Source organism: Sus scrofa, chromosome 6 (assembly GCF_000003025.6).
Source record: "Sus scrofa isolate TJ Tabasco breed Duroc chromosome 6, Sscrofa11.1, whole genome shotgun sequence".
Classification (NCBI taxonomy): Eukaryota; Metazoa; Chordata; class Mammalia; order Artiodactyla; family Suidae; genus Sus; species Sus scrofa.
Window position 1 is genome coordinate 117,083,675 of NC_010448.4, and position 24,984 is coordinate 117,108,658.

Below are 24,984 nucleotides of genomic sequence, written 5' to 3' on the forward strand. Positions count from 1 at the left end.
CAGACGACTGGATTAGGAATGTGGTATATATACACAATGGAATACTACTCAGCCATAAAAAAGAATGAGATAATGCCATCTGCAGCAACATGGATGGAACTAGAGACTCTCATCCTGAGTGAAATAAGTTAGAAAAAGACAAATACCATATTATATCACATATCTGGAATCCAATATCCAGCACAAATGAACCTTTCCACAGAAAATAAAATCATGGACTTAGATAACAGACTTGTGGCTGCCTGGGAGGACAGGGAATGAGTGGGAGGGATAGGGAGCTTGGGGTTAACAGATGCAAACTCTTGCTCTTGGAATGGATTTATAATGAGATCCTGTTGTGTAGCATTGAGAACTATGTCTAGATGCTTACATCGCAACACAACAATGGGAGGAAAAATTAGGTATACATGTATGTGTAACTTGGTCCCCATGCTGTATGGTGGAAAAAAATAAATTAAAAAAAAAAAAAAGAAAAGACAACCACAGGCCAGTATCTCTGACGAATACAGATGTAAAAATCTTCAACAAAATCCTAGCGATCAGAACTCAATGGAACTTTAAAAGGATCATCATGATCAAGTAGCATTTATCCTTGGGATGCTAATATTGTTCAAATATACAAATCGGTAAATGCAATACACCACTTAAACAGAATTAAGGATAAAAACCATATGAGCATCCCAATGGAAACAAAAAAGCATTTGACATAACTCAACAGTCATTTATGATAAAAACTCTCCACAAGGTGGGTATAAGAGGGAACGTACTTCAGCATAATAAAGGTCACATATAATGAGCCCAAAGCTAACATCAGTACTCAATGGTGAAAAGCTGAAAGCTTTTCCTCTAACATCAGGACCAAAACAAGTGTACCCACTCTTACCACTTCATTCCACATAATACTGGACACTTTGATTAGAGAATTTAGGTAAGAAAAAGAAGTAAGAAATAGGCAAACCAAAAGGGAATAATTAAAATTTTTTGTTGGCAGATGACATGGTCTTACACAGAAAATCCTTAAAACTCCATCAAAAACATATAATTAAATGACTTCAGTAAACTTTCAGGATACAAAATGAGTATATAAAAAGTTGTCTATTTGCAACAAGATAAATTAATCTAGAGGACATTGTGCCAAGTGAAATAAGCCAAAGACAAGTACTGTATGATTTCACTTATATGTGGAATCTAAAGGGAAAAATAGCAGAATTCACAGAAACAGAGAGTAGAATGGTGGTTACCAGGGGCTGAGGGGTGGTGGAAGCGGAGGAGATAGTGGTCAAAGGCACACGCCTGCAGTAATAAGATGAATAAGCTCTGAGGATCCAATGTACAATATGGCAACTCCAGTTAATAATATTGTATGGCTTACTTGAAATTTACCAAGATGGGAGCCCTCAAGCACAGTCACCACAAAAGAAAAAAATATGTGAGGTTATTGATTGTAATAATTATTTCACAAAGTATATGTATATCAAATTATCACATTTCATGCTTTTAAATATACAATTTTGTCAATTCTATCTAGATAAAGCTGAAGAAAATTTAAAAAATAATAGAAGGTGAAGGTAACAAAATTATATCTGAAAAATTTCCATACGGAAAACTAACACAGGTTATTAAATTGAGAAGTCCCACTCAGTGCTAAACTGGATATATTATAGACACAGAAACATATACACTCCTAGGCAGAGAATTGTGAGATTTCACAACTCTGAAATAGAAAATTCTAAAGTTCCCAGAGATAAAAAACAAATTATCTACAAAGAAATGATTTCCATATGCCATCAGGTGTCTTATCAAGCAAAACTAAATGAAAGATGGAAGAGTTTAGAGATTTAATGTACAACATGACTATAATTAATAATAATAATTGAGGATATTGTATTAGATACTGGAAATTTGCTATGACAGTATATTTCAGGTGTTCTCATCACAAATGCAAAAAGGGTAACTGAGAGACATGAATAAGCTTGACTGAGGTAATCATTTCACTCTGTATATCAAATCATCATAACGTATACTTTATGTATAATATTTAAATATAATATTTATGTACTTTATGTATGTATAATACTTTATGTAATATTTTATGTACACTTAATGTATTATACTTTTAAAACTAAATTATAAAAATAAAAAATATCTTTCAATTAATGAGAAAAAAATCACCTTGGATTTATAATATGATTCTTTGAGAAAATCTTTGTTTGAATGGGTTGAATAGAAAAGTGTGAGTTCATGGAAACAGGAATGTTTATTTAAATAAATAGATTTTCTATAAAGAATGGAAGGGGGGAGTTCCCATCGTGGCTCAGTGGTTAACAAATCCAACTAGGAACCATGAGGTTGCGGGTTTGATCCCTGGCCTTGCTCAGTGGGTTAAGGATCCGGCATTGCCTGAGCTGTGGTGTAAGTCGCAGATGTGGCTCGGATCCTGCGTTGCTGTGGTTGTGGCGTAGGCTGGAGGCTGCAGCTCCGAATCAACTCCTATCCTGGTAGCCTCCATATGCCGCATGAGCAGCTCTAGAAAAGGCAAAAAGACAAAAAAAAAAAAAAAAAAAAAAAAAATGAAGAAGAACAGAAGGGCAGAGTTGGGATACACGGCTCTATTTTATCTTGTGTTTGCTTCTTTTCCAAGGTGAATAACATTATACAAGGTTCATATGCTATTAAAATAGAGATAAACAACAATGATTCATGGGAAGGGGAAAAAATTGTTGGTGCAAAGCCCCTGAGTGTATAAGAGAACAGTATCCACTTGGCAAATGCATGGGTGATGAGCACTCCTACACAGGAGTATCTTCCATCATAATATTGTAACAGAGGAGAAGACATAACATGTGAAGACAGGTGCAAAAGAAATAGGTAACTTTCATGTTGTCTATGAATTATTGGGGAGGTTATTAGCTTAAAATGAGGGTGATGGGTATCAGGATTGAGGAGAGTGAGAAGATAGTAAACAGTTGTCAGAAAAACTGAATTATCTAGAAATTTCTTGGTAGTGTTAAATGTCATCTGAGATTGATAGCTATAAAATTTAGGATCTATTCAGTAAATATATTCCAGTATTAAGGAAGTTTAAATATGAGGGCCCCTAAACTGACCCCAAACCCTTGTAAGTGCCCCAACAGTGTTTTCACATGGTTATATGTTTATATAAAGTTTGCAAAAGTGAGATATTTTAACCACAATTTATGTCAAGTCACATTCAAACAGTTGTGGGCATTCTGTATTCATTTTATGTTCTTTTTTTTCAGAAAGAGATCTCACATTCTATAATCTCTAGGGTCCACCAAACCAGGATCCCTCTATGATGAGATTAACTACCATAGTCATGTTGACTTTAGCCACAATCAGCTGCTAGGATCCTGGTTGAGTTCAATGATAGGGCTTTTCAAATCATGTAAACAAAGTTTTGAAAATTATTTAAATGAATGCTTATTTCGATCAAATACAAGTAGGTTCTGTAAAAAAGGAAGGAAGGACAAGAAGGTGGAGTACACTGATGCAGTAGGGATGATAGACTGGTCATCTTAAACCGTCAAATAATTGTTGGAACGACAATACTAGGACAGTAAGTAAGCTGGAAAGAGAGGTGTTGATTGTCAGGGAGTAGATTCTTAAAACAGAGCTCTGCAGGTTAACTTCAACACTGCAAATGACAAGATGTAGGGTAAAGTTGTAAAAAAGGGTAGCTGGTGTGGGGCAGAAGACAAGATTGTAGGAACATGGAGGTCTAAGAACTAAGAATCCAAGTTCTTGCATGTACTGAATAGAGACCAAATTCAGACTTTGACTGCTTCAGAAGAGAAAGAGAACAGAAATAGGAAGGGTGATAATTTGCAGTATTTTAATTCCTTTAACGAAAATCTAAAGTAGGCTAACACATTGCTGAGTGTTAGTTTTGAATGGTGCATAAATCATTTTCTCTTTCAATGTCTGAAAAATAAAAACGCAAAAGCAAAATAGTTTCAGAACTTTCATGCAAAATTTTGCTGTTAATTGCTGAAAAAATCATATTCGATATCTATACTCCTCTGAAATAATTCAAATTAATAGGCTGATACAGCTGAGTATGAAAAACACAGTACATTGTGGATGCATTCTAAGTATTCCAGGCTATTTAATAATTTCAATAATATTCTAATTGCTGTCTCTACAAATAAGTCACTGTCCTATTAACTCTTGATAAACACACATTTCATTAAATTTACCAGTACGTCTTTATGGTGTTCAATAGCTTTTTTTGCTCATTTCCTTCAATTATCAATCCCATCTTTAGATCACTGCAGTTACAATGGCATTGTCTTGCTTGAGGTACAGTAGAGTATTAGAAGTAGATATTCGGAATATTTTTAAAAGCTTGAATGTAAGAAAATGGCTATATAGAAATTCACACCACACAGTTAACTTCAGCAAATGAAATCCAAAGTAATCAATTTCAAATCATCTTAAAGAAGTTCATCTTCCTTGAAGCAGGTTGCTGAAGCCTGTCTATCATGTGAATAAGCAATCAAGTGAAATTATTTGCTCAAGTCAAATGTGCCAAATGTAAAAGGTCCATTGCAAATGGCTGCTGGCTTCTTTGAAAGACAAAAGTATTAAATTATACACTGCTTCTACAAGGTAAGTAACCATATATCATCATCATCACCAAAAGATCTTGCAAATTATCTGTTATGCACAGAGTACTGAGAAAAGTTTAAGTTGTAAAGTATCTATCTTTTAAGCCTGCATTTTTAAAATGAATTATATATGAACAATAGATCATATACTGAATTAATTACAAAATTTGTTAAAATAGTGTAACAGTTGGGAATGACGACAAATGATGAGATGGTGCCCTAGTGTATATAATAGTTCAAACTGGGCAAGATTTCATGGGGGTATTTACTAGATGTATGAGGGTTGAGCAACTTTCTTTAAGAAATTTTTTAATTATTATTTTTGGACATAAGGGAAAAAAAGAAGCTGGGACTAAGGGGTAATGTGATCCAGGTAAACGGTAGAATAAAAAAAGAAAAATTCAAGGAGAGTGTAAGAACCACAGAGATCTTCTGAGAAAAGCAATGGCCAGAGCTAAACATAGAGATGGAGAATTGAATAAAGTAATAGCTTTTGACATTTTTTGAAGTAGTTAGTACATATGTCCACAGTCTGCTATAACACGTCAGAAAGAGGAACCAACACCTGCCAATGGAGGAGGAGAGGCAACATTTCTAAGCAGAAAGAACATAAATTTTGGAGTCAGAGAGACCTACATTCAAATCCTGATTGCTCCTCATATAACTGGCTGGGGGGGAGGTCACCCACAATTTCCTCATCTAAATTTGCTTAATGATACCTACCACCAAGGTGTTATAAAGTTTAAATTTAAATAAACTGAGAATAATATATACACTGTGCTTGCATGCATTAACTCACAAAAGTGATTTAATAGTGTTTCTAAATTAAAAATTCTGTAATGCATGGATTTTCATTGCAAGGCTATCTGGTTTAACGAGATGAAAGACAATGAGAGAAAAAACACAGATATAAAAAAAGATAAATAACCACTAATATTGCTTTGCAGCTGAAAGAGATACCACAGATAGATGTGATATCAGACCATGTGGCAGAAAGAATAGGAACACAAAGATACTGAAGCAAGAAGAAAAAAAAAATAAGGATAGCAAATGTTTATATTCAGCTCTCATTTGCTCATTATGGCATTTATCTAACACCTGTCAAGAAAAACAGACACACAATGCCTGCAAGCAAGGAGTTCAGCTGAGAGGAAACAAATAAGGAAACAAACAGTAACCATAGGTAGTGCAAGAAGTGCTAAGAGAGAAGTGTATGGAACTGAGAATTTACTTAAATGGATACTTGTTGAGTGTGGATTACATGTCAAGTGCTATGTTAAATGACTGGGGTACAAAGATGAATTAAAACAAAGGTTCCGTTTCTACTCCCATGAAGGAACAAAAGACATGAAAAACAGATTCCCCCACAATCCTAAGTACAATAACAGAAGTAGCACTTAATATCACCTTAGTTTGTGGAGAGGGGAAAATAAGTTGTCACCTGGAGAAGCATCTGGGAAGAGTTAATGTCTGAGCTACTGCACGAATGATCAGTTAATCCTATTTTAAAAACCAAACCAAAAGAAGGAGAGGGAAAAGAAGAAGAGAAAGAAGAAGAAGAAAAGGAGGAGAAAAGAGGGGGGAATTTCAATCAGAAGAATATCAGAGACAAAGATTAAAGTTTAAAATGATATGAGTTTGGATACATAAGCATTGTAATAGGCTAGAACATAAAAATCATGAAAAGGAGTGGTAAAAAAATGTCAAAAGTTATGAAGATGACAGATTATTGTTTCTAACCAATCAATCTGGAAGCTTTATCCAACAGCTGGTAGAGAGCTTCTGAAAAATCTTTAAAGCTCTGAAAGTAAATAACAATTCATCCTTTGTGGATAATTTGTGGCAGTGCTGCTCTCTATGCTGGATATGAGGTCTAACACCTGGAGCAAGGTAAAACAGTTAGAAGCCTGTTTTAATATTCAAATTAAGAGACAATTGGGATCTGGTTCATTTCATTGGTAACTGAAACAGACAGAAAGGAAAGCATCTATTGGAAAAATATCTAAAAGATAGACTTAATAGACGTTGGTGAAATGTTGGCTGTAAGAGGGTAGAAAGGGATACAGGATGATGTCCAAAACAGCTAGTTGATGAATATTGGTGTCAAGATGTGATGTTGGGGAAGAGGGTAGATATTCAAAGCGATACCATCAGGAGAAATAAAGGATGTGGCTAGAGACTAAAAGTTAATTAAAAATATGATACATGTTAAAATAATGAGAGTAGGTAAAATTCCTGGGGTAGATCAAGGATTTGCATGGTCTGTGATTAGAACCCCAACCTAATCTATCCAGGGACACCCAGGGACAGGCAGAGAAAAATCAGCCATCCTAGGAATCCTAGAAAGAACAGCTTCAGAAAGTTAAAGGAAGAATCAAGAGTGGCATTTTGAACATCAAAAGAAGATATCTTCGGAGAGGGCATAGACACAAATGCCTAGGACACACAAAGGAAAAAAAAAAAAGGTCAAGCGACAAGACAAAAAATGCCAGTGGCTTCAGGAAGGGAGGTTCTTTTTTTGAACTTAAAGTGAGATAAATTTTGGTAGCATGGGAGTTTCAGAAAGCCACATGGCTGTGTGTCATAAAGTGTATGATAGTCAAGCAAATGTTGTTAATGATCTAGCACACATTGCAAATTATGATAAAATTTTAATGAGGATAAGGGCAATACTGTATGACGAACAAAGATATTAAGATGAAGGCAAGGCTTTCATTTTGGGCTGAAAGAGGGTTAACAATAGACAGGCTGAAGGAAAAAAGTAATGAACAAAGGTGTCAAAACAGAAGTAGTAAGAATAAAACCATGTCCTGAAGAGGACAAAAGGGGTTAAGATCAAGAACGCAGATAGACGTGTTCACCTTGAACAGGTAAACATCATTTACCTATAGAATTTAAAGAGACAAGAAAGTTATTTGCAGATACTTTAACTATAGCATATGTTTGTTTAACAAAACATTTCATGTCTTCAATTTTTCCTTCCAATATGACTAAGCTACAGTATAAATAAAACTAAAGTTTTCTTCCTCAATTTATCTTGCTTTGGATTTACTGTGATGCATGAATTTAAAGATTACCACTGTAAAGAATTTTGGAGAGTTACCTGCCATTATCATTTTGAGCACTGCTTTCCCAATTTTGCCTTTATTTCTTATTTTGCTTTCTATAATTTTTAAAACTTCTTGTGTATTTTTAAATCTTTTTTTCTCTCTGTGCTGCATTTTCAGTTCCTTGTTATATTTTCAAGTACACTAATTTTTCCCCAGTTGTATTGGCTATTTAATTAATAAAAACTTCAATCGAAATGAATCTAGCTTACATTTTTTAGTTCTTTTCCAAATCTGCCTAAACTGTTTTGATAGTGTCCTATTTTTTTTCCCTTTGGTTCACTTTAACCATTTTCAACTTATTTAGGTAGATTTAACATAATTATATTATTTGAAATTATTAGGAGTTTAAATATACCACTGGTTATTTCTGACAACTTTCATTCATGCTGGATTTTATTTCTTATTGTTTTATAATTTTGTTAGCTCATCTTTTTTTTTTTTTTTTTTTTTTTCTTTGTCTTTTCTTAGGGCCACACCTGCAGCATATGGAAGTTCCCAGGCACGGGGCTGAATAGGAGCTACAGTTATCAGCCTACACCACAGCCAGAGAAACACCAGATCCAAGTCAAGTCTGTGACTTATACCACAGCTCACAGCAATGCCGGATCCTTAACCCATATGAGTAAGGCCAGATACTGAACCCGCGTTCATGGATTACTAGCCAGGTTCATTACCTCTGAGTCACAACAGGAACTCCTGTGAGCTCATCTTTAAAAGCCTGACTTTATCTGAGAGAATCTTGTGTGGCCTCAGTCCATTCCTCTAGAGAATATTTATCAAAGTAGGACCACTTTTTTGAAATAGGAAGAACATTCTTTGACATAAATCTCAGATATTTTTTTAGATCCACCTCCTAGAGTAATGAAAATTAAAAACAAAATAAAATGAGATCTAATTAAACTTACAAGCTTTTGCACAGCAAAGGAAATCATAAACAAAACAAAAAGACAACCCACAGAATGGGAGAAAATATTTTCAAATTAAGTGACTGAGTATTGGGGAAATAAAAAAATAATAAAATTTAAAAAATAAAAATAAAATCTAAATAATCTAAATAAAATCTAAAATATATATATATATCCTACAATTCATGCAGCTCAATACCAAACAACTTAGTTTAAAAAATGGCCAGAAGATCTAAATAGACATTTATCCAAAGATGACACACAGATGGCCCCAAAACACATGAAAAGATGCTTAACATTGCTAATCATTAGGGCAATGCAAATCAAAACTACAATGATGTATCACCTCATACCAGTCAGAATGGCCATCATCAAAAAATATATAAGCAATAAATACTGGAGAAGGTGTGGAGAAAAGGGAACCCTCCTACAGTGTTGGCGGGAATGCAAATTGGTGCAACCAACATGAAGAACAGTATGGAGGCTCCTTAAAAAAACTAAATACAGAACACCATATGATTCAGCAATCTCAATCCTGAACATATGTCCAGAGAAAACCAAAATTTGAAAAGATACATGCACCCCATTGTTCACTGCAGCCCTATTTACAATACTCAAGATACGGCAGCAACCAAAATGTCCGTCAACAGAAGATTGGATAAAGAAGATGTAGTACATATACACAATGGAATATTGGACATAAAAAAAGAATGAAATAATGCCATTTGCAGCAACATGGAGAGACCTAGAAATTATCATACTAAGTGAAGTAAGTCAGACAAAGACAAATATCACAAGATCACTAACATGTGGACTATAATAAAAAATGATACAAAAGAACTCACAAAACAGAAACAGACTCAAAGATTTTGAAACCAAAATCATTGCCACCAAAGAGGAAACGTGGGGCAGGAGGGATAAATTGAGGAGGTTGGGACTGACATGTACACACTACTATATATAAAATAGGTAACAAGGACCCTACTGTATAGTGGAGGGAAATCTACTCAATACTGTATAATAACCTATACAGGAAAAGAATCTGAAAAAGAATGGATATATGTATATGTATAACTGATTTATTTGCTGTGCACTTGAAACTAACACAACACTCTAAGTCAACTATACTCTAATAAAATTTATTTTTAAAAATTTCTTGGTTAGGGTCTTCCAAGGCCACACAGATAGAGTAAATAAGAACATCATACCAGTGGGAAAGGAACTAAGCTGGGAGTGTTCTCACTTGTTTTTCCTTCACCCAGGTCGCAGGCTTAGACAGACAATTATTTGTCTCTGCCTTTGCCTGCAGGTGTATTTTTTCTGCTCTACCCATTCAAATTCCCTCACTTTATCCAGCTTCCTCGCTTGCATTGATCATAGCCCCTGGTCTATGTTTGAAGAGTCTAAAACTTAACTCCCCTGTTTATGGAGCTCTGCAAGGCCTCTCCTCCATCCCTCCAACTATATTTTCAGAACACCCAAATGTCAGCTGGAAATTTAGTTCAGTCACTTTCTTTGCTTTGGCCCCTGGGGATTTCCTTTGCTTCCCCATGAGCACAACGTGGCATTTAAAGGATGTATGTTCTATTTATACACCATTTATACCTGTTGTGTGGCAAAAGACCTTTCACATTCTCTCCTATCAACATTACAGGAAATGAAAATTCTCATTACTTTTCTACCTACATTCTCTTTTTAGACATCTCATCCTGACCCATTATTTATTTTATCACTCAAAATGTGTGTCCAGTATCCTCCTCATCTCTAAAGACCTATGTATCTAATTTTTACTTCTCATTTAAGACGGCTCAAAGACACACTTATATCTTCACCAAAATCCCTCTCATCCCTTTTTTAAGCCCTTGTTATCTCAACAAGTAGCCTGACCATTTTTCTTTTCCTCACATCTTATATCCCATCTATCAAAAGATCCCATCGGCACTCCTTTCAAATTATATCTGAATATAAGCTGTTTATTACCATTTCTAATGCAAAACACTTGATCTATATCATTATTATTATAATTTTATTATAACTTTTCTGAATTACCAAAAAAAATCTGTTCCTATCTACTCCAAAGTCTATCCTTCACTAAGTTGCCCAACAGATCATTCTACAATGTTGGAGGCTTTAAATGGATTAAATACTTTCATCCACATGCCTTCACCATAGCCCACTTAACTGGCTTACAGTATCTGAGCCATGACTACCTCGCTAACATTTGTCTCTCTGAACTACCTTGCTCACACGCAATTTCCCAGAAACACCAGCCTCCATTCTGTTCCAGAACACAGAGAATTTTTATCCATCAGAGGGCTTTAGCATGTTCTATTCCACCCACCTGGCATGTTCTTCCCCAGCCCAGCTCAAAGCTGACATGTATTCACTCAGGTGTTGACTCAAATAAACCTTGACTCAAATAAATTCTGCTAAGGCAGAGGTTTTAATCCATCCCTAGCCTTGTTACTCTCTACCACATTATTAAATTTTATCTTCCTCATAAGAGTATTGGTAAGCAAATTTTTAAATTTTTTTTTATTACTCCACATGCTTATTATCTAAGGGAATGTAAATTTAAATAATATCCCCGGCACTTAACACAGCATTTGACACAAAGCAGGTGCTCAGGACACACAGTCACACACACACATAAAAACACACATACACACACAAACATATATTTGCTTTCTAGATCTAAGTTTTCTTTCATTATAAATCTTTATGATAAAGGTAATCAAAAGCATAAGCTCATAATATTAGTCTACTAGTCATAATTATAAAATCACTCTTTGCTTATGGTAAAAATAAAGATGTGAAGCTATTTCTGACACTGACCACTAAATGATTTTAAAAAAACTTTCAATTTTAAATTACTTTCTGTATCTCATATCTGCAACATTTTACAGATAATGTTCTAGATATTACCAATTTTCTACCAAAAATATTATTCAACCAATATTTAATGCACATCCATCAAAAATGTGTCCAGTACTAGGTTAATCTTTGAAGATTCAAAAATTGGGGTAAGTACGCACAGGTTCTACCTGCTGGCAGTTATAAGGTAGTGGTTGTACAACCATAAAAAAAGTGTGCATTTTATCTTTTTTATTTTATGTGTAAAATCCCTAAGGCTATGTTATTTCTAAGAGGAAAATAACTTTGAGATCTTCAGAGAAGGCAGAGTTCTCACAGAAAACCACAAAAATAAGTGGGAAAAAAATCATAGATAATCACAGTCATTAATGACTAAAATTAGCTGCAGCTCCAGAACCTCCTGACTTTTTTTTATCGTATGCATGAGATGGCTAACAAGTATATTTTTCCATAATAATTATTTGTTTTTCCATAATAATTGTTTCCTTGGGGCCTAATAAAGGCAATTACTTTCCCTTATATGAATATATTACAACTACAGCACCTATCTTAACGTTGGCATGTAATGTGAATTTGATAAAAGATTAATACAATACTGAATGCATTTTTCATTTGACAATTAACAATTTGTGCAAAATTTAATGTCTGTTTTTAAATGTACATTTTACTGAAGTGGAACCTTTACATAGAATGGTATACAAATAAAAGAATATGGCTTAACTACATTTTCACTGTGAATGTACCAGTAACAGCCTCATTCAGATATAAAAATTGAACACTGCCAGCAGAAGTCCCAGGTGCATGCTCTCCTAGTCACTACTACGCAGTAGGAGCTGCATTCCTGACTTTCATGACCATCATGAAGTTTTGCTGGCTTTTGAACAGGATCATATAGTACATACTATTCCTGTGTCTTCTTTTGCTCAATATTATGATTATGAGATTCATTCAAACTGTTCTGTGTAGGTAAAATTTGTTCACTCTCATTGCTTACATTGCATGAATATATTACATTTTATCTTTCCATTCTATTCTTTATATACATTTAAATGTTTTTTAGTCAGTGGCTATTAAAATAATGCTTCTATCAACATTCATGTAAGTGAGTTTAATGAACATGTGTACAATTTTCTAGTGGAATGTGTCTAACTCACTAGTATTCACTGCTAAAATATATTCTATAAAATTATACTCCCACCAGCAGTGTGGGTGCATTCTAGCTGCTCCACCTTCCTGGCCATCAGCTAAGGCACTTATAGCCTGCATTTTAGCCATTATGACAAATGTGTAGTGGCATTTCATTGTAGTTTTGGTCTATATTCCCTGAGAAATCAAGCTCCTTTTCATTATCATTGTGCATTTGGATATGCTCACTTGCAATGTGACTGTGCAAGTCTTTTGCCCCTTATTATTGGATGATTTGTTTTTTAATTTTAATTATTTTCATGTCATTATTTTATCCTATATTTATGATATTTATATCTATCATTAACTTTAATATTGTTTGATGTATCAATTTATCTCCTCAGATATAGGTATTATATATGTTCTATCAGTCCGTGTTCTGTCCTTTCACTGACTTAATGTTGTTTTTATTCTTCACTTTAAAAAATTATGGTGTTTGTTTTTCTATTTCAAAAAAATACTACGCTCTTCCTGTATTTAGTAATATATTTTCCTTTGTTTCCTGTTAGAGTTTTTTTTTATTATTTTAAATTTCACATTTACAACTCTATTCCACAAAAATGGACAACTGTATGTGAGGATGGGTAGGAGTAAATATTTATTGTTTTTACATGTCTATTAAAGGTCACTTACTCCTCACTACTCTGCAATGGCACATTTGTCACAAATCAATTGAATGTATTTCTGGACTTTCTATTCAGTTCCACTAGTCTATCTATCTGTCCTTGCACCAAATCATCTTGTGAGTCATCTTACATACTCAACTTTGTTAACATTTTTGGAAAATGTTAAGTTCTCAAGCTTAGTTCTTCTTCAACATTGTTTTGAATATTCTTGCTTCTCTGATTTTCCATATACATTTTAGAAAGGTTTTTTGAGTTTACACATACACGCACATGCACAGAAACACAGAATATGCTAGAAATTCTTGGTGATTGTGTGAATATTTGCATAATATTGAGTGTTCCAATCCATGGCCAATATATGTCCTCTCTCCTCTATTTATTTGCATCTTCTTTGTCTCAATAATATTTTTCAGTCTTCTGTGCAGAGTACATCTCTTTTGCTAGATTTAGTCCTTGGATTTTATGTTTAAAAACTGTATTATAAGAGGTATCTTTAACATTTTCATTTATAATTAATTGTTTTCAGTATCTTGTGATGTTTCAATTATCAAGTTATTTATACTTTGGCCAGTATAAAAATTATATAATTTTTATAATTATATAATTTTTTTTTATATTTGAATATATAACATGGAGCTGTTTACCACCATGAAACATCATTTAAAAACTATTTTGGTTAGTTTCACCTGATAATAATTTCATTAATTATAAAATATTATTACATGAGGAGCTTTGATATAATCACAATAAAAATTTATTTGGTTTGAACCTGACTTTTTCCTATTATTTTCTCCTATTCAAAACTTTGATACGCCCCTCCACTTACTCATTTAAAAAATCTTTTTCTTACTATAAAGCTACATTAATAAAGACAATGGAGTACTAGCAAAACAATAAACACATAAATCAATGTAATAAGACAGCATCCCAGAATTAGACTCACAGGAATACAATCAACTGATCTTTGACAAAGAGGCAAAGACAATACAGTGGAGCAAAGACCATCTTTTCTACAAATGGTTCCAGACAACTGAACATCTATATGCAAAAAAAAAAAAAAAAAAAATGAAGATAGACACAGACATTACATACTTCATAAAATTAACTGAGAACAGTAGACCTAAGTGTAAAACACACAACTATAAAACTCCTAGGAGATAGCCATATAGGAAAACGCCTAGATAAGGCAATGACTTTTTAAATATAACACCAAAGGCACAATCCATGCTCTGGGAAAGGTAATGTCCAAGAGAGTGAGAAGACAATCCACAGACTGGGAGAAAATATTTGCAAAAGACTCATGTGATAAAGTGTTACAACACAAAATACACAAATAAATCTGAAAACTCAACAGTAAGAAAACAAACAACCCGATTAAAAAATGGAACAAAGACTTTAACAGACACCTTACCAAACAAGATATATAATGGAAAATAAGCACATGCAAAGATGCCCCTAATCATGCCATCAGAGAAATGCAAATTAAAACAAGAAGATAACACTACACACCAATTAGAACAGCCAAAATCTTGAACACAGACAACACCAAATATAGGCAAGGATGTTGGTCAAAAGGAAGTCTCATGCTTTGTTGGTAAGAATGAAAAATGGTACAACCACTTTGGAAAACATTTTTACAGTTTCTTATGAAAGAAAACATTCTTAATAATTTTGCTTGATATCTTCTCAAGGGACCTGAAAACTCCTGTCCATGCAAAAATATGCACACAGATGTCTACAATGGCCAAAACTTGGAGGCAACCAAGATGCTGTTTAATAGGTGAGTGGATAAATAAACTGTACAACCAGTTATGGAATATGATTCAATGCTAAAAGGAAATGGGCTATCAAGCCAAAAATACACATGGAAGAACCTTAAGTGCATATTAGTAATTGAAAGAAGCAAATTTTAAAAGGCTATGTAATATATGCTTCCAAGTATATGACATTCTGTAAAAGATAAACTATGGAGACAGTAGAAAGATCAAGGGTTGCTATAATTTGGGCAGGGGGCCACAGGATGAATAAACAGAAAACAGGATTTTTAGGTAGTGAAAACACTTTGTATGATACCATTATGGTAGATACATATCACTATACATTTGTCCAACTTCATAGAATGGTAAAATACCAAGAGTGAACTCTAAAGTAGAATATGGACTTGTGGGTGACTATGATGTGTCAATCTAGCTTCATCAATTATACCCAAGGCACAACTGTGATGAGGAATGTTGATAATGAGAGAGGCTGTGCATGTATGGGGCAAGGGATATATGGGATATTTCTGTATCTTTCCTTCAAATTTGTTGTGAACATAATTGCTCTTTTAAAAAATAAAGTCTTAATAAAAAAACATTGTTTTGTATACCTTAAATAAATATACTTTTATGTATTTATATAACACATAATATGTCAATTATATTTCAATAAAGCTGAAAAATCTTTTAAATAAATAATAAAATAAATTTTAACAAATTTCAATCTTATTTGGTGTTTTCTTCACAGACGTTTCCTATTTCACATTTATATCTTTTTAGTTGAATTTGGGTTTTTTTTTTTCTAATGAACAAGCTTTTTTTTTCCCTTATATTTTCTAAGTAGATATTTGTAGTTTCCATAATGAATAGGGCTGTTTTTGTTAGTGGATAAAGTCTATTAACTATATTTCTTGATTCTGCTTTATCAGATTATCAAGGAAACCTTATATTACATTGATATATGACCTAGTGTTATAGTTTATCCACAAAAAATTCTACCTCTCAAAAATTCTAATTTCTAAGAAGCATATAATGTGATAAACATGAAAATGTTTGCTTGCCAATTTAAAGTACTTCTGCATTTAATTCTAACATTGACCTCCCTAAATATCTTTCCTCAACTCCAGACCCATAAATCAAAGTGATATCTAGACACTTACACTTGAATCATGCCATGCTCAATTCCAAATCAAACATATCAACATCTTCCATTCAACCTTTCTTTTTATCCCCCAAATATTTCTCATTTAATATCTGAGACCACCATCAAACTTTATTCACACTTTTTTTTATTCAGACTTTAGCTCATCCAACTACCACTAAAATGATATCTTTAAAAGAGAAATCCGACTACACAACTTCTTTAGTGGATTTCCATAGTCTTCAACAGATTCCAAACCCCTTAAAATGATCTCCTACCTCCCTGCCACATAAAAACGCATAATAAAGGAACTGGATTTAACTGGAGAGTCGATGAAAGCTTCCTAGGACTAACTTCTAAGCTGAAACATTAGGATAAATAGTAATTAACTAGGTAGAAGTTAGAGAAGAACACTTACAGAAAAGGAATTAGCATAAAAACACCATATGGGCCAGTAAAAATATGTGATGAGTAGAAGAAACTGAAGTACAGCCATTATTTTTGAACCAAACAACAAAGGAGAACCATGTGTGATAGGAGACTGCAGAGATTGGCATGCCTGCCTATTAAGGATAGGAATACCTTAACAAGGGATGCTGCCCTCTTACCTCTGCTAAAATTAATGCAAGTAGAGGGAAACTGATCATATTTCTGTTAAAAAAAATAAAAAAGAATGCACCTACTACAAGGCAGACAGTGGGTTAGAAAGGGAGCATAGTTATTGCAGGTAAACCAGCTTTGGAAAATACCATAAGTTCATGTAACACATGGTGACAGCTTGTACCAGACTGGTAGTGACCAGAGCAGCAGACAGAGTAAAAAGATATTTAGTATGTGGAATATTTTTTGTCAACATGTTGAATATGAAGGTTGAAATAGAAAGAGGAATCAAGAAAATTCATAGGTTCCTGAGCTAAGAAATCTAGTTTAGTAGTTTCAGGGAAGAACAGAGGATTGACTAAAGGAGATTATGAGCCTGATATTTTAAAGCATCTTTGAGTATAAGAGGATATGTTAAAAGGAAGTAATGTGAATGAATGTAAAACATTAGAACTTTTTCAAGTGATTTTGGTTTTTCTAAAGCAATTTAGAATGAGTAAAGAGCAACATTTGGGACAGAAATAAAATTTAAGCTAATGATAAAAACAAATACCACTGTACCATCCCAGAAACACAAAAATGAAGTGACTTATCATATTTAAAATATATGTTATATAAGAATGAAAATCATATTTGCAATATTACCTGTTATTGATATAATCTAATACATTTTCAATATCAATCCCAAGTCTTTTATTTTCTTCCATCAACCGAGAATATGCTATTGAGACATCTGAAAAATCTTTTGCGATATTAGAAAGCTTAATATCCCAAGCTCTTTTCTATAAAAAAGAAAAAAAGAATCATTTATATGTTATTTATATGTTTATGTAACTCAAAAAGAAAAAAGATGTATAATAATGAAATCACTTATAGCTGTATGAGTTAATAATCGGGAATAGAGAATGGAACTCTAGCAGGAAGTAGGGAAAGGTCAACTTACTGTGGCATAAAAGTTATTAAGTGCTTCCATATATTCACTTTCATAAATTTTTCCCTTCCAGACTAGTTGATCATGAACTCTTTTCAAATCATCGAGCTAAGAAAAAAATACACACACACACAAATAAACTGGTGGAGTTTTCCATTCTTTTGTAAAGTAAGAAACAGATTATCTTTCAAATTATTCAACTACTATAACTTAATAAATATTGACTAAAATATTATAAAATAATGCAATAGACTGTTTTCACTTATGAAAACTATGCAAGATTCTGAATAAAAAATAGCAGATCAAGTCTAACATTCAACTGAAAATTACTCATGATAAAATAAATTCTAGTTATGTTCTTAGAATTGATAAAAATTAGAAAATCCAAAAAATAACTGCTCCCATCAGCAAATTATTACTATTTTTCGGCCACACCTGCAGCATGTGGAAGTTCCCATGCCAGGAACTGAACCCACACCATAGCGGCAACCCAAGTCACTGCAGTGAAGCACTGGATCCTTAGCCCACTGCACCACAAGAGAACTTCTTGTCAACAAATTAAAAATATAACATGAATATGGCCAACCCTCTAAAAAAAAGCCATTTAATAAATTCACTATCTAGTTTACATAATTTTTAAACTAACACAAGGAAAACACACCCAGATATAATACAAAGAACCGACAGAAAATACCAAAATAAATTATAAAATGCTGAACGCATGCCAAATGAACTCAAAAATGAGACCAGATTATTTTTCATCACCACTACTATTAATCATGTTTTGTGAAATTTAGCTAAATGCAAGTGGGTAATAAACAAAATGTTACTAGTACAATACTGAATACGAATAGTAATATGTTTTCAATTTTAGACGATCTGACTGAATACCTAGGAAAACAGAAGGTTCTTTCAAAAATTACAGTAAATGATTTTTGGTAAAATGACTAAGGAAATTAATAGCTTTTATCTATAAGAGCAATAATCTTTTAAAATATTGTGACATATTAAAAATTGTTATCAAAAAATATTTGGAAATAAATTCAAAACAAAAGGAAGGGCCTATAATACATCAAACACACATTCTTTTTTAAAAGCTTTAAATAAGAAAATGATATTTCATGCAGAAGTTTAATAAAATATATTGTCAGTTACCCCAAAATTAATATAGACATAATAAAAAGGCGTATTCTCTTTTAAACTGAATGAAATAAAATTAATATGGCAGTAAAAATATGTGAGACTAGCCAAAAAGTATATGGAAAACAAGAATAATCTTGGATACATGCTACCAGATATTAAAACCACTATATTAAAGGATTTTTTTTTTGCAATAAAGAATAGAAGAAAAACTAGAGCCAAAAATAGATCTGAATTAGTTTTTTAAAGCGGAGTTTTAATTCAGTGAGAGAGAGATAATTTACTTTAGTTAATGGGACTGGAATAATGTAGGATCTCTGTTTTTAAAAAAAGTGGTCTTTCTACTTCACATCTAACTTGCATCATAACAAAAATAAATTTCTGATTAATAAAAACCTAAATGCAAATACAAAATAGTGCAAATTATTAGAATAATCAATATGAGTTTATGTGTATAATCCTGGGCTGAAGGAGAATGTCATCTTACCAAAGAAACTGAAAAGATTTGATGACATGTTTCACAGCATATTTTACAAAAGCTATGGGGCAAAGACACCATAAACAAGACTGAAGGAAAAATAAGACAGAGAAAAATGTGAAATAAAAGCCCAATGTTCTGGTGGCAGGTCATTGTGGCAGATCACAAGACCTGACATTGTCTCTATAAGGATGCGCATTTGATCCCTGGCCTCAATGGGTGGGCTAAGGATCCAGCATTGCCACAAGCTGCAGTGTAGGTCACAGATGCAGCTCAGATCCAGCATGCTGTGGCTGTAGCACAGTTCACCAGCTGTAGCACAGGCCAGCCACTGCAGCTCTAATTTGACCCCTAGTCCCAGGAACTTTCATATGCTACAGGTGTGGTGGTAAAAAGAAAAAGAAAATTAATTAATTGACTAATTGACTAATTAGTTAAGTTTTTGAGGAGAATAAGATGGCCATAGTGGCTTTGTGAAGCTCCACCACAATTCTGGGAATCTAGAAAGCTGCAAATGCAGAAGGATATGTGAAAGCCCAGGGCTGGTCACATACTCTGAGAAGCCCTTTAAAATTATATCTCTCCCTGGGTGACCTGAGGCTCCAGGAAAGCAGGAAGTGAAAACTAAGGCAGAGTTGATAATAGACCACTTAGTTATCTTAGTTAACAGACCACTAAGATAACTAAGAAGAAACTTCAGTGGTTACACACAACAAAGAAGATTTTACAGAATTCATTCAGAAAGGTCACTAAACAAACAGGTAAGAACTCCAGTAAACAAGTAACAGAAACATCCTGGGGAGGAGGGAGAGTTTTATTTCCAGTAATTTTAAATCTGTGCTATTGGTTGCAATGCCAGTAACTTTTCTTAGCTCCCCATCTCATCCAAATCAATTATAAAATTTCCAAAATTTATCTCTTTTACAATATAAATAATGTTCAACTATGACAAAATCAAGTAATTTGTTATAATCACAAACAATATTCAAGGGAATAAACCCTCTGAATTTAAAACAATGTAAACACCAACAGTCATTATGTAATTTTGGTTAATGTTTAAAGTGATATTCAAAAATTCTTTAAGATTCAAAGAAAAAATGCTAATATCAACAACATTTGATATAAAGAGTAAGTTAGTATAACTCAGATCTTGAATTAAAAACAAGTTGCATTACAAGCTCCAATAGACAATACCTCTATAGGATTAATGATATGAAAGCCAAGAACCTCAATTAATGGAAATACTGTCATTAAAAAAGTAAGATGAAAAAAAAACAAAGTTAAAAGTTTTAAGAGTTTTGGAAAATGTAAGCTGGAATACATGGAGTGGATAATCAACAAGATCATACTGTATAGCATAGAGAACTACATTCAATGTCCTATGATAAAACATAATGGAAAATAATATAAAAAAGAGAGTGTGTGTGTGTGTATATATACTATATATATGTGTATATATATATCTCCGAGTCACTGTGCTATACAGCAGAAATTAACACACTGTAAAACAATAATACATCAAATTACAAAAGAATTTTGTAAAATGTGAAAATTCAGGCAAATAATTTTAAGCCTTATCAGAAATAAAAGGAATATATGATGTTTATTTGAGCTTCTAATACTACACCATTCAACTTTGCTTCAATCATAATGTTTGTAAAATGTATAATTATATTAATATTTAAAAGTTTTAAAGATACCTATCACACCTTTGTTTATAATACTTAAAAACTGAAAACCTCCTGAATGTCCAACACAAGGATCCAAGAAACACTCAATAATTAAAATTATATTGTAAAATATGACTTTGGAAGCATTTTTTATATAAGGAAAAACATGTCAATTACTGTATGCATATGATAATATCCTTTTAAAATATATTACAAGCCTGTTATATGCAACAAAATTTTAGTAGTGACTACATCGAAACAGTGAGATAATACATCAGTAATTTATTCTTCTCACCTGAGTATATTCTAAAATTTGAGGGATGAACATTAAGTATTTGTGCTATTCAAAAAGCGCCTAAAATAATTTTAGATAATAGTTTGTGTAACCAATCCCTCCAGATTTTATGAAGATCATAAGCAAGAAAAGAGGACCAACAAAAAAGTAGCAACCGCAGTGTTAGTGTGGTGGTGAAGTGTCATGACTGGGAGTCATCTGAAGTGGGAATGGAAGGAAAAAAGAGACAGTGAATGAAAAGCCTTTCAAGAGGTTTGCTGCAAAGTGTAACAAGAATTGCAACTGATCTTAGGGAAAGCTTTAAAAACAAAAACATGGAGCATTTAAAACAGGAAAGCAGAAATTAAAAACAAATAGAATAAATTTTAAAAATAAGAAAATTATAACTATGGAAGCATAAACATTTCACAAATTGGAAAATTGTAAAACTACTTGGTCTAAGAGCCATATCTATTTTTTAATTCAATTTTTTAAAATGTGAACATCTAATTTAAAAAGAGAAAAATATATATAATAAGTAGACATAAGAGATAAGCAGAAGTATGAAAGAGCATTCTATATCATATTATGTTACACCTGAAAATAATCCATTTGGATTATTTCTAGGTCCATTAAAATTATAAATGAATATCAAGGAGAAATATAACCTAGGACCAACCATGATAAAATAACTGCCCATGAAAAATAAAGCCATAATTCAAACAATTAAAAAAATAAAAACAACAGTCATATATTCACGAAGGCGTTCTATCAAAACTTCAAGATAAAGTTATTCAAATCTATATCAATTCTCCAAGTAATAAAAAAAAAGGAAGAAAGGCTTCACAATTCATTTTATAAAGCAGGCATAATCCTGATAAGAAATCTATCAAATATAGATAAATTAAGAGCACTGCCATACAGACTAACTTATGAATATGGATGCAAAATATTAAATAAAATAATTGCAATCAAACACAGCAGTAAATTAAAAGAACAATAAACCATAACCAGGAAGAGTTCACTCTAAGAATTTAAACGTTGTTCAATTTTAATACAATTCATCATTTCAATAGGTCAAGTGAAAAACCATTTGAAATCATCTTCACAGATGCTTATAAAGCATTCTGTGTAAGTAATCATCTATTCCTGATAATTTTTATAACCTGAGTTTATTTTTAAAATCTCTAATGATAATGAACATGTTTGACCTCACTATTGAGATAACATTAATCACTCTTTAAAAAAAAACTGAAATTAAGACAGCCAATTTCATAGATATTATTTAATATTTTAAACATATGCCACATAATAAAAGATTAAAAACTTATGGTGAAAAATTAGCAATGAATAATTTTATACATGTTACCACACTTTATCCATATAACACATTGTATAATGAAACAGTAACAAAAACTGCATTGCAGCTTGGCTGCAACATTTAATAACTGTGTCCATGAGAAAAATGACTCAGCTTCTTTAAATGGTGAATTAATAGTATTAGTAATAATTTGTGGCTTATGTAGTTTTAATAAATAAATTGCTTCATTTGAAATATTTTGAGATTAAAAATATGAATCAAAAGGTATAGTTTAATGGGTGTTTTGTGGTATTTGGATTTATACTTAAGAGTACACAGATCAAAAGCTAGCGATAAATATTACATTTGTACCAACAAAGACAAAACCCAAAAGTATGAAAAGATCATATATATACGAAAAGAATTCACTGTGAGTTCCCGTCGTGGCTCAGTGGTTAATGAATCTGACTAGGAACTATAAGGTTGTGGGTTCAATCCCTGACCTTGCTCAGTGGGTTAAGGATCCGGCATTGCTGTGAGCTGTGGTGTAGGTTGCAGACGAGGCTCAGATCCCACATTGTTGTGGCTCTGGTGTAGGTCGGCGGCTGCACCTCCGATTAGAACCCTAGCCTGGGAACCTCCATATGCTGCAGAAGCGGCCCTAGAAATGGCAAAAAGACAAAAAATAATAATAATAATAATTCACTTACTTAAATAGGATTTATATGCCTGTCACTCAATAAAATAAGAAAAAAATCATAAAGGATTTCTTTACCTTTAAAAGTTATTTTTTGCATTATTTTATCAGTTAACTAAAATGAAATGCAGATGGCTGTTTCTTTAATATCACAAGAAACAAAGAGTTGAAGATAATTATATTCTGAAAAATAATTCCGGAACTATGAGAGAAGTAGACTTCAAAGAAAACATGGGAGAAAAAAAATTATTAAAAAGCTTTATTTTACATTTAAAACAAATCTGATCTTGACAATATTTTTAAGGTATTTAACCAATTTCAGGATGTTTTCTATTTTACAAAAGCCATTGAAGAAATGAGAGGGGGAAAATTTTGTTTCATAGGATGCCTTGACAATACAAATTAGAGAAAAGTGTACATTAATGAGGTAAAGACACTAAATTGGAAGCACGATATGCCCTGAAATTTTAAAAGATCAGTTAGGTTGTATGTGCAATTAGGCAGCACAAATCTTGCATTTTTCTCTTGAACTAGAAGTTTCAATTGCACATCAAAAAATAATGCATGGAAATGATCCACATCATTGCTTTTAATTGAGTGCTTAACATGCCCACTTTGAAAATCTAGCTTAAATGTTTTGATAATGAGCAAAATACAGAAAAAAAGTCTAAACTTCATCATGTTTTTATCTTCCCTAGAAAGTATGATAGTTCACAATTGATTCCTATAATTGAAAAATATTATTAACCTTATAAATACATTCACAATACCTCACCAAAAATAACATTTTGTTATAGAGGACCAGACTTGCCATTTTAGAGATGATAGACAAATAAAAACATGATTTTAGGTTTAGTAAATGAATTTTCCCTCTTTAAAAATAATGTATTAACAGTGATACTTTTAAATGATCAGTTTTAGCACAATTAGAAAATTGAAGTCATAACTGTTTGACAACATTGTTTAATATTTTAAAGTTTTTATTGGCTGTGCTATACTTCCCTGATGCTTATAGCTGTCCCTGGAAAGAAATTATATATAGGAAAGCTACATGCATTCTTTTAGATCATCAAGGATTATTTCAATGTATACACTCTACATTCCACCTCATCAAGTGCTTTTTAGGCTCACAAGGTGAAGTCATTTTACCCCATTTTCCCTTCCTCCCTCCCTTTCTCCTTCATTCCTTCTTTTTCTCCTTCCTTCCTTTTTTCCTTTCATTTATTCATTGGTTAACTCACTCATTGAAGAAGCCTAATATGGATTTTTTTTGAATGCCTAATTCGACATTTTACTGAATGTCTAATTTGTAACTGTGCAAGTTACAAAAAGAAAACAAAAATAACAATTCATCTCCAGTCCTTATAATCTAAAAAGAAGAGGACAAGTAATCACTGATTTCAATAGATTTTTGTAAGTACCAGTATGGGAGGAAAACACTGAGTACAATGAGAGTTCAAAGCAGACAAAACGAAGTGAAGAGAGATTTCACCAAGGATTTCCCTTCTTCTAAGTTAAGGTTTAAAATGAAAGGATTCAGCCAGACTATGGTAGGATTGAGAGGATGAACAGAGCTGACCCACTGACATTATAATCAGAAGGAACAGAATTCACGAAAAGCTGGAAGCAAACAAACATAATCTGGCATCTTGTGGTTCGTCAAGAGTA

The 24,984-nt window shown here is 32.7% G+C and overlaps 1 protein-coding gene across 1 annotated transcript in view; it reads right to left on the reverse strand.

The window, feature by feature from the left end:
- Positions 1-24,984, reverse strand: part of CCDC178 (coiled-coil domain containing 178) — a 421,961-nt gene that overhangs the window by 318,635 nt on the left and 78,342 nt on the right. Inside the window, exons 10-11 of the mRNA XM_021097611.1 lie at positions 17,770-17,865; positions 17,472-17,608 (exon numbers count right to left, since the gene is read on the reverse strand). Of these exons, the coding sequence (XP_020953270.1) occupies positions 17,472-17,608; positions 17,770-17,865 (233 nt within the window). The remainder of the gene's footprint in view (positions 1-17,471; positions 17,609-17,769; positions 17,866-24,984) is intronic.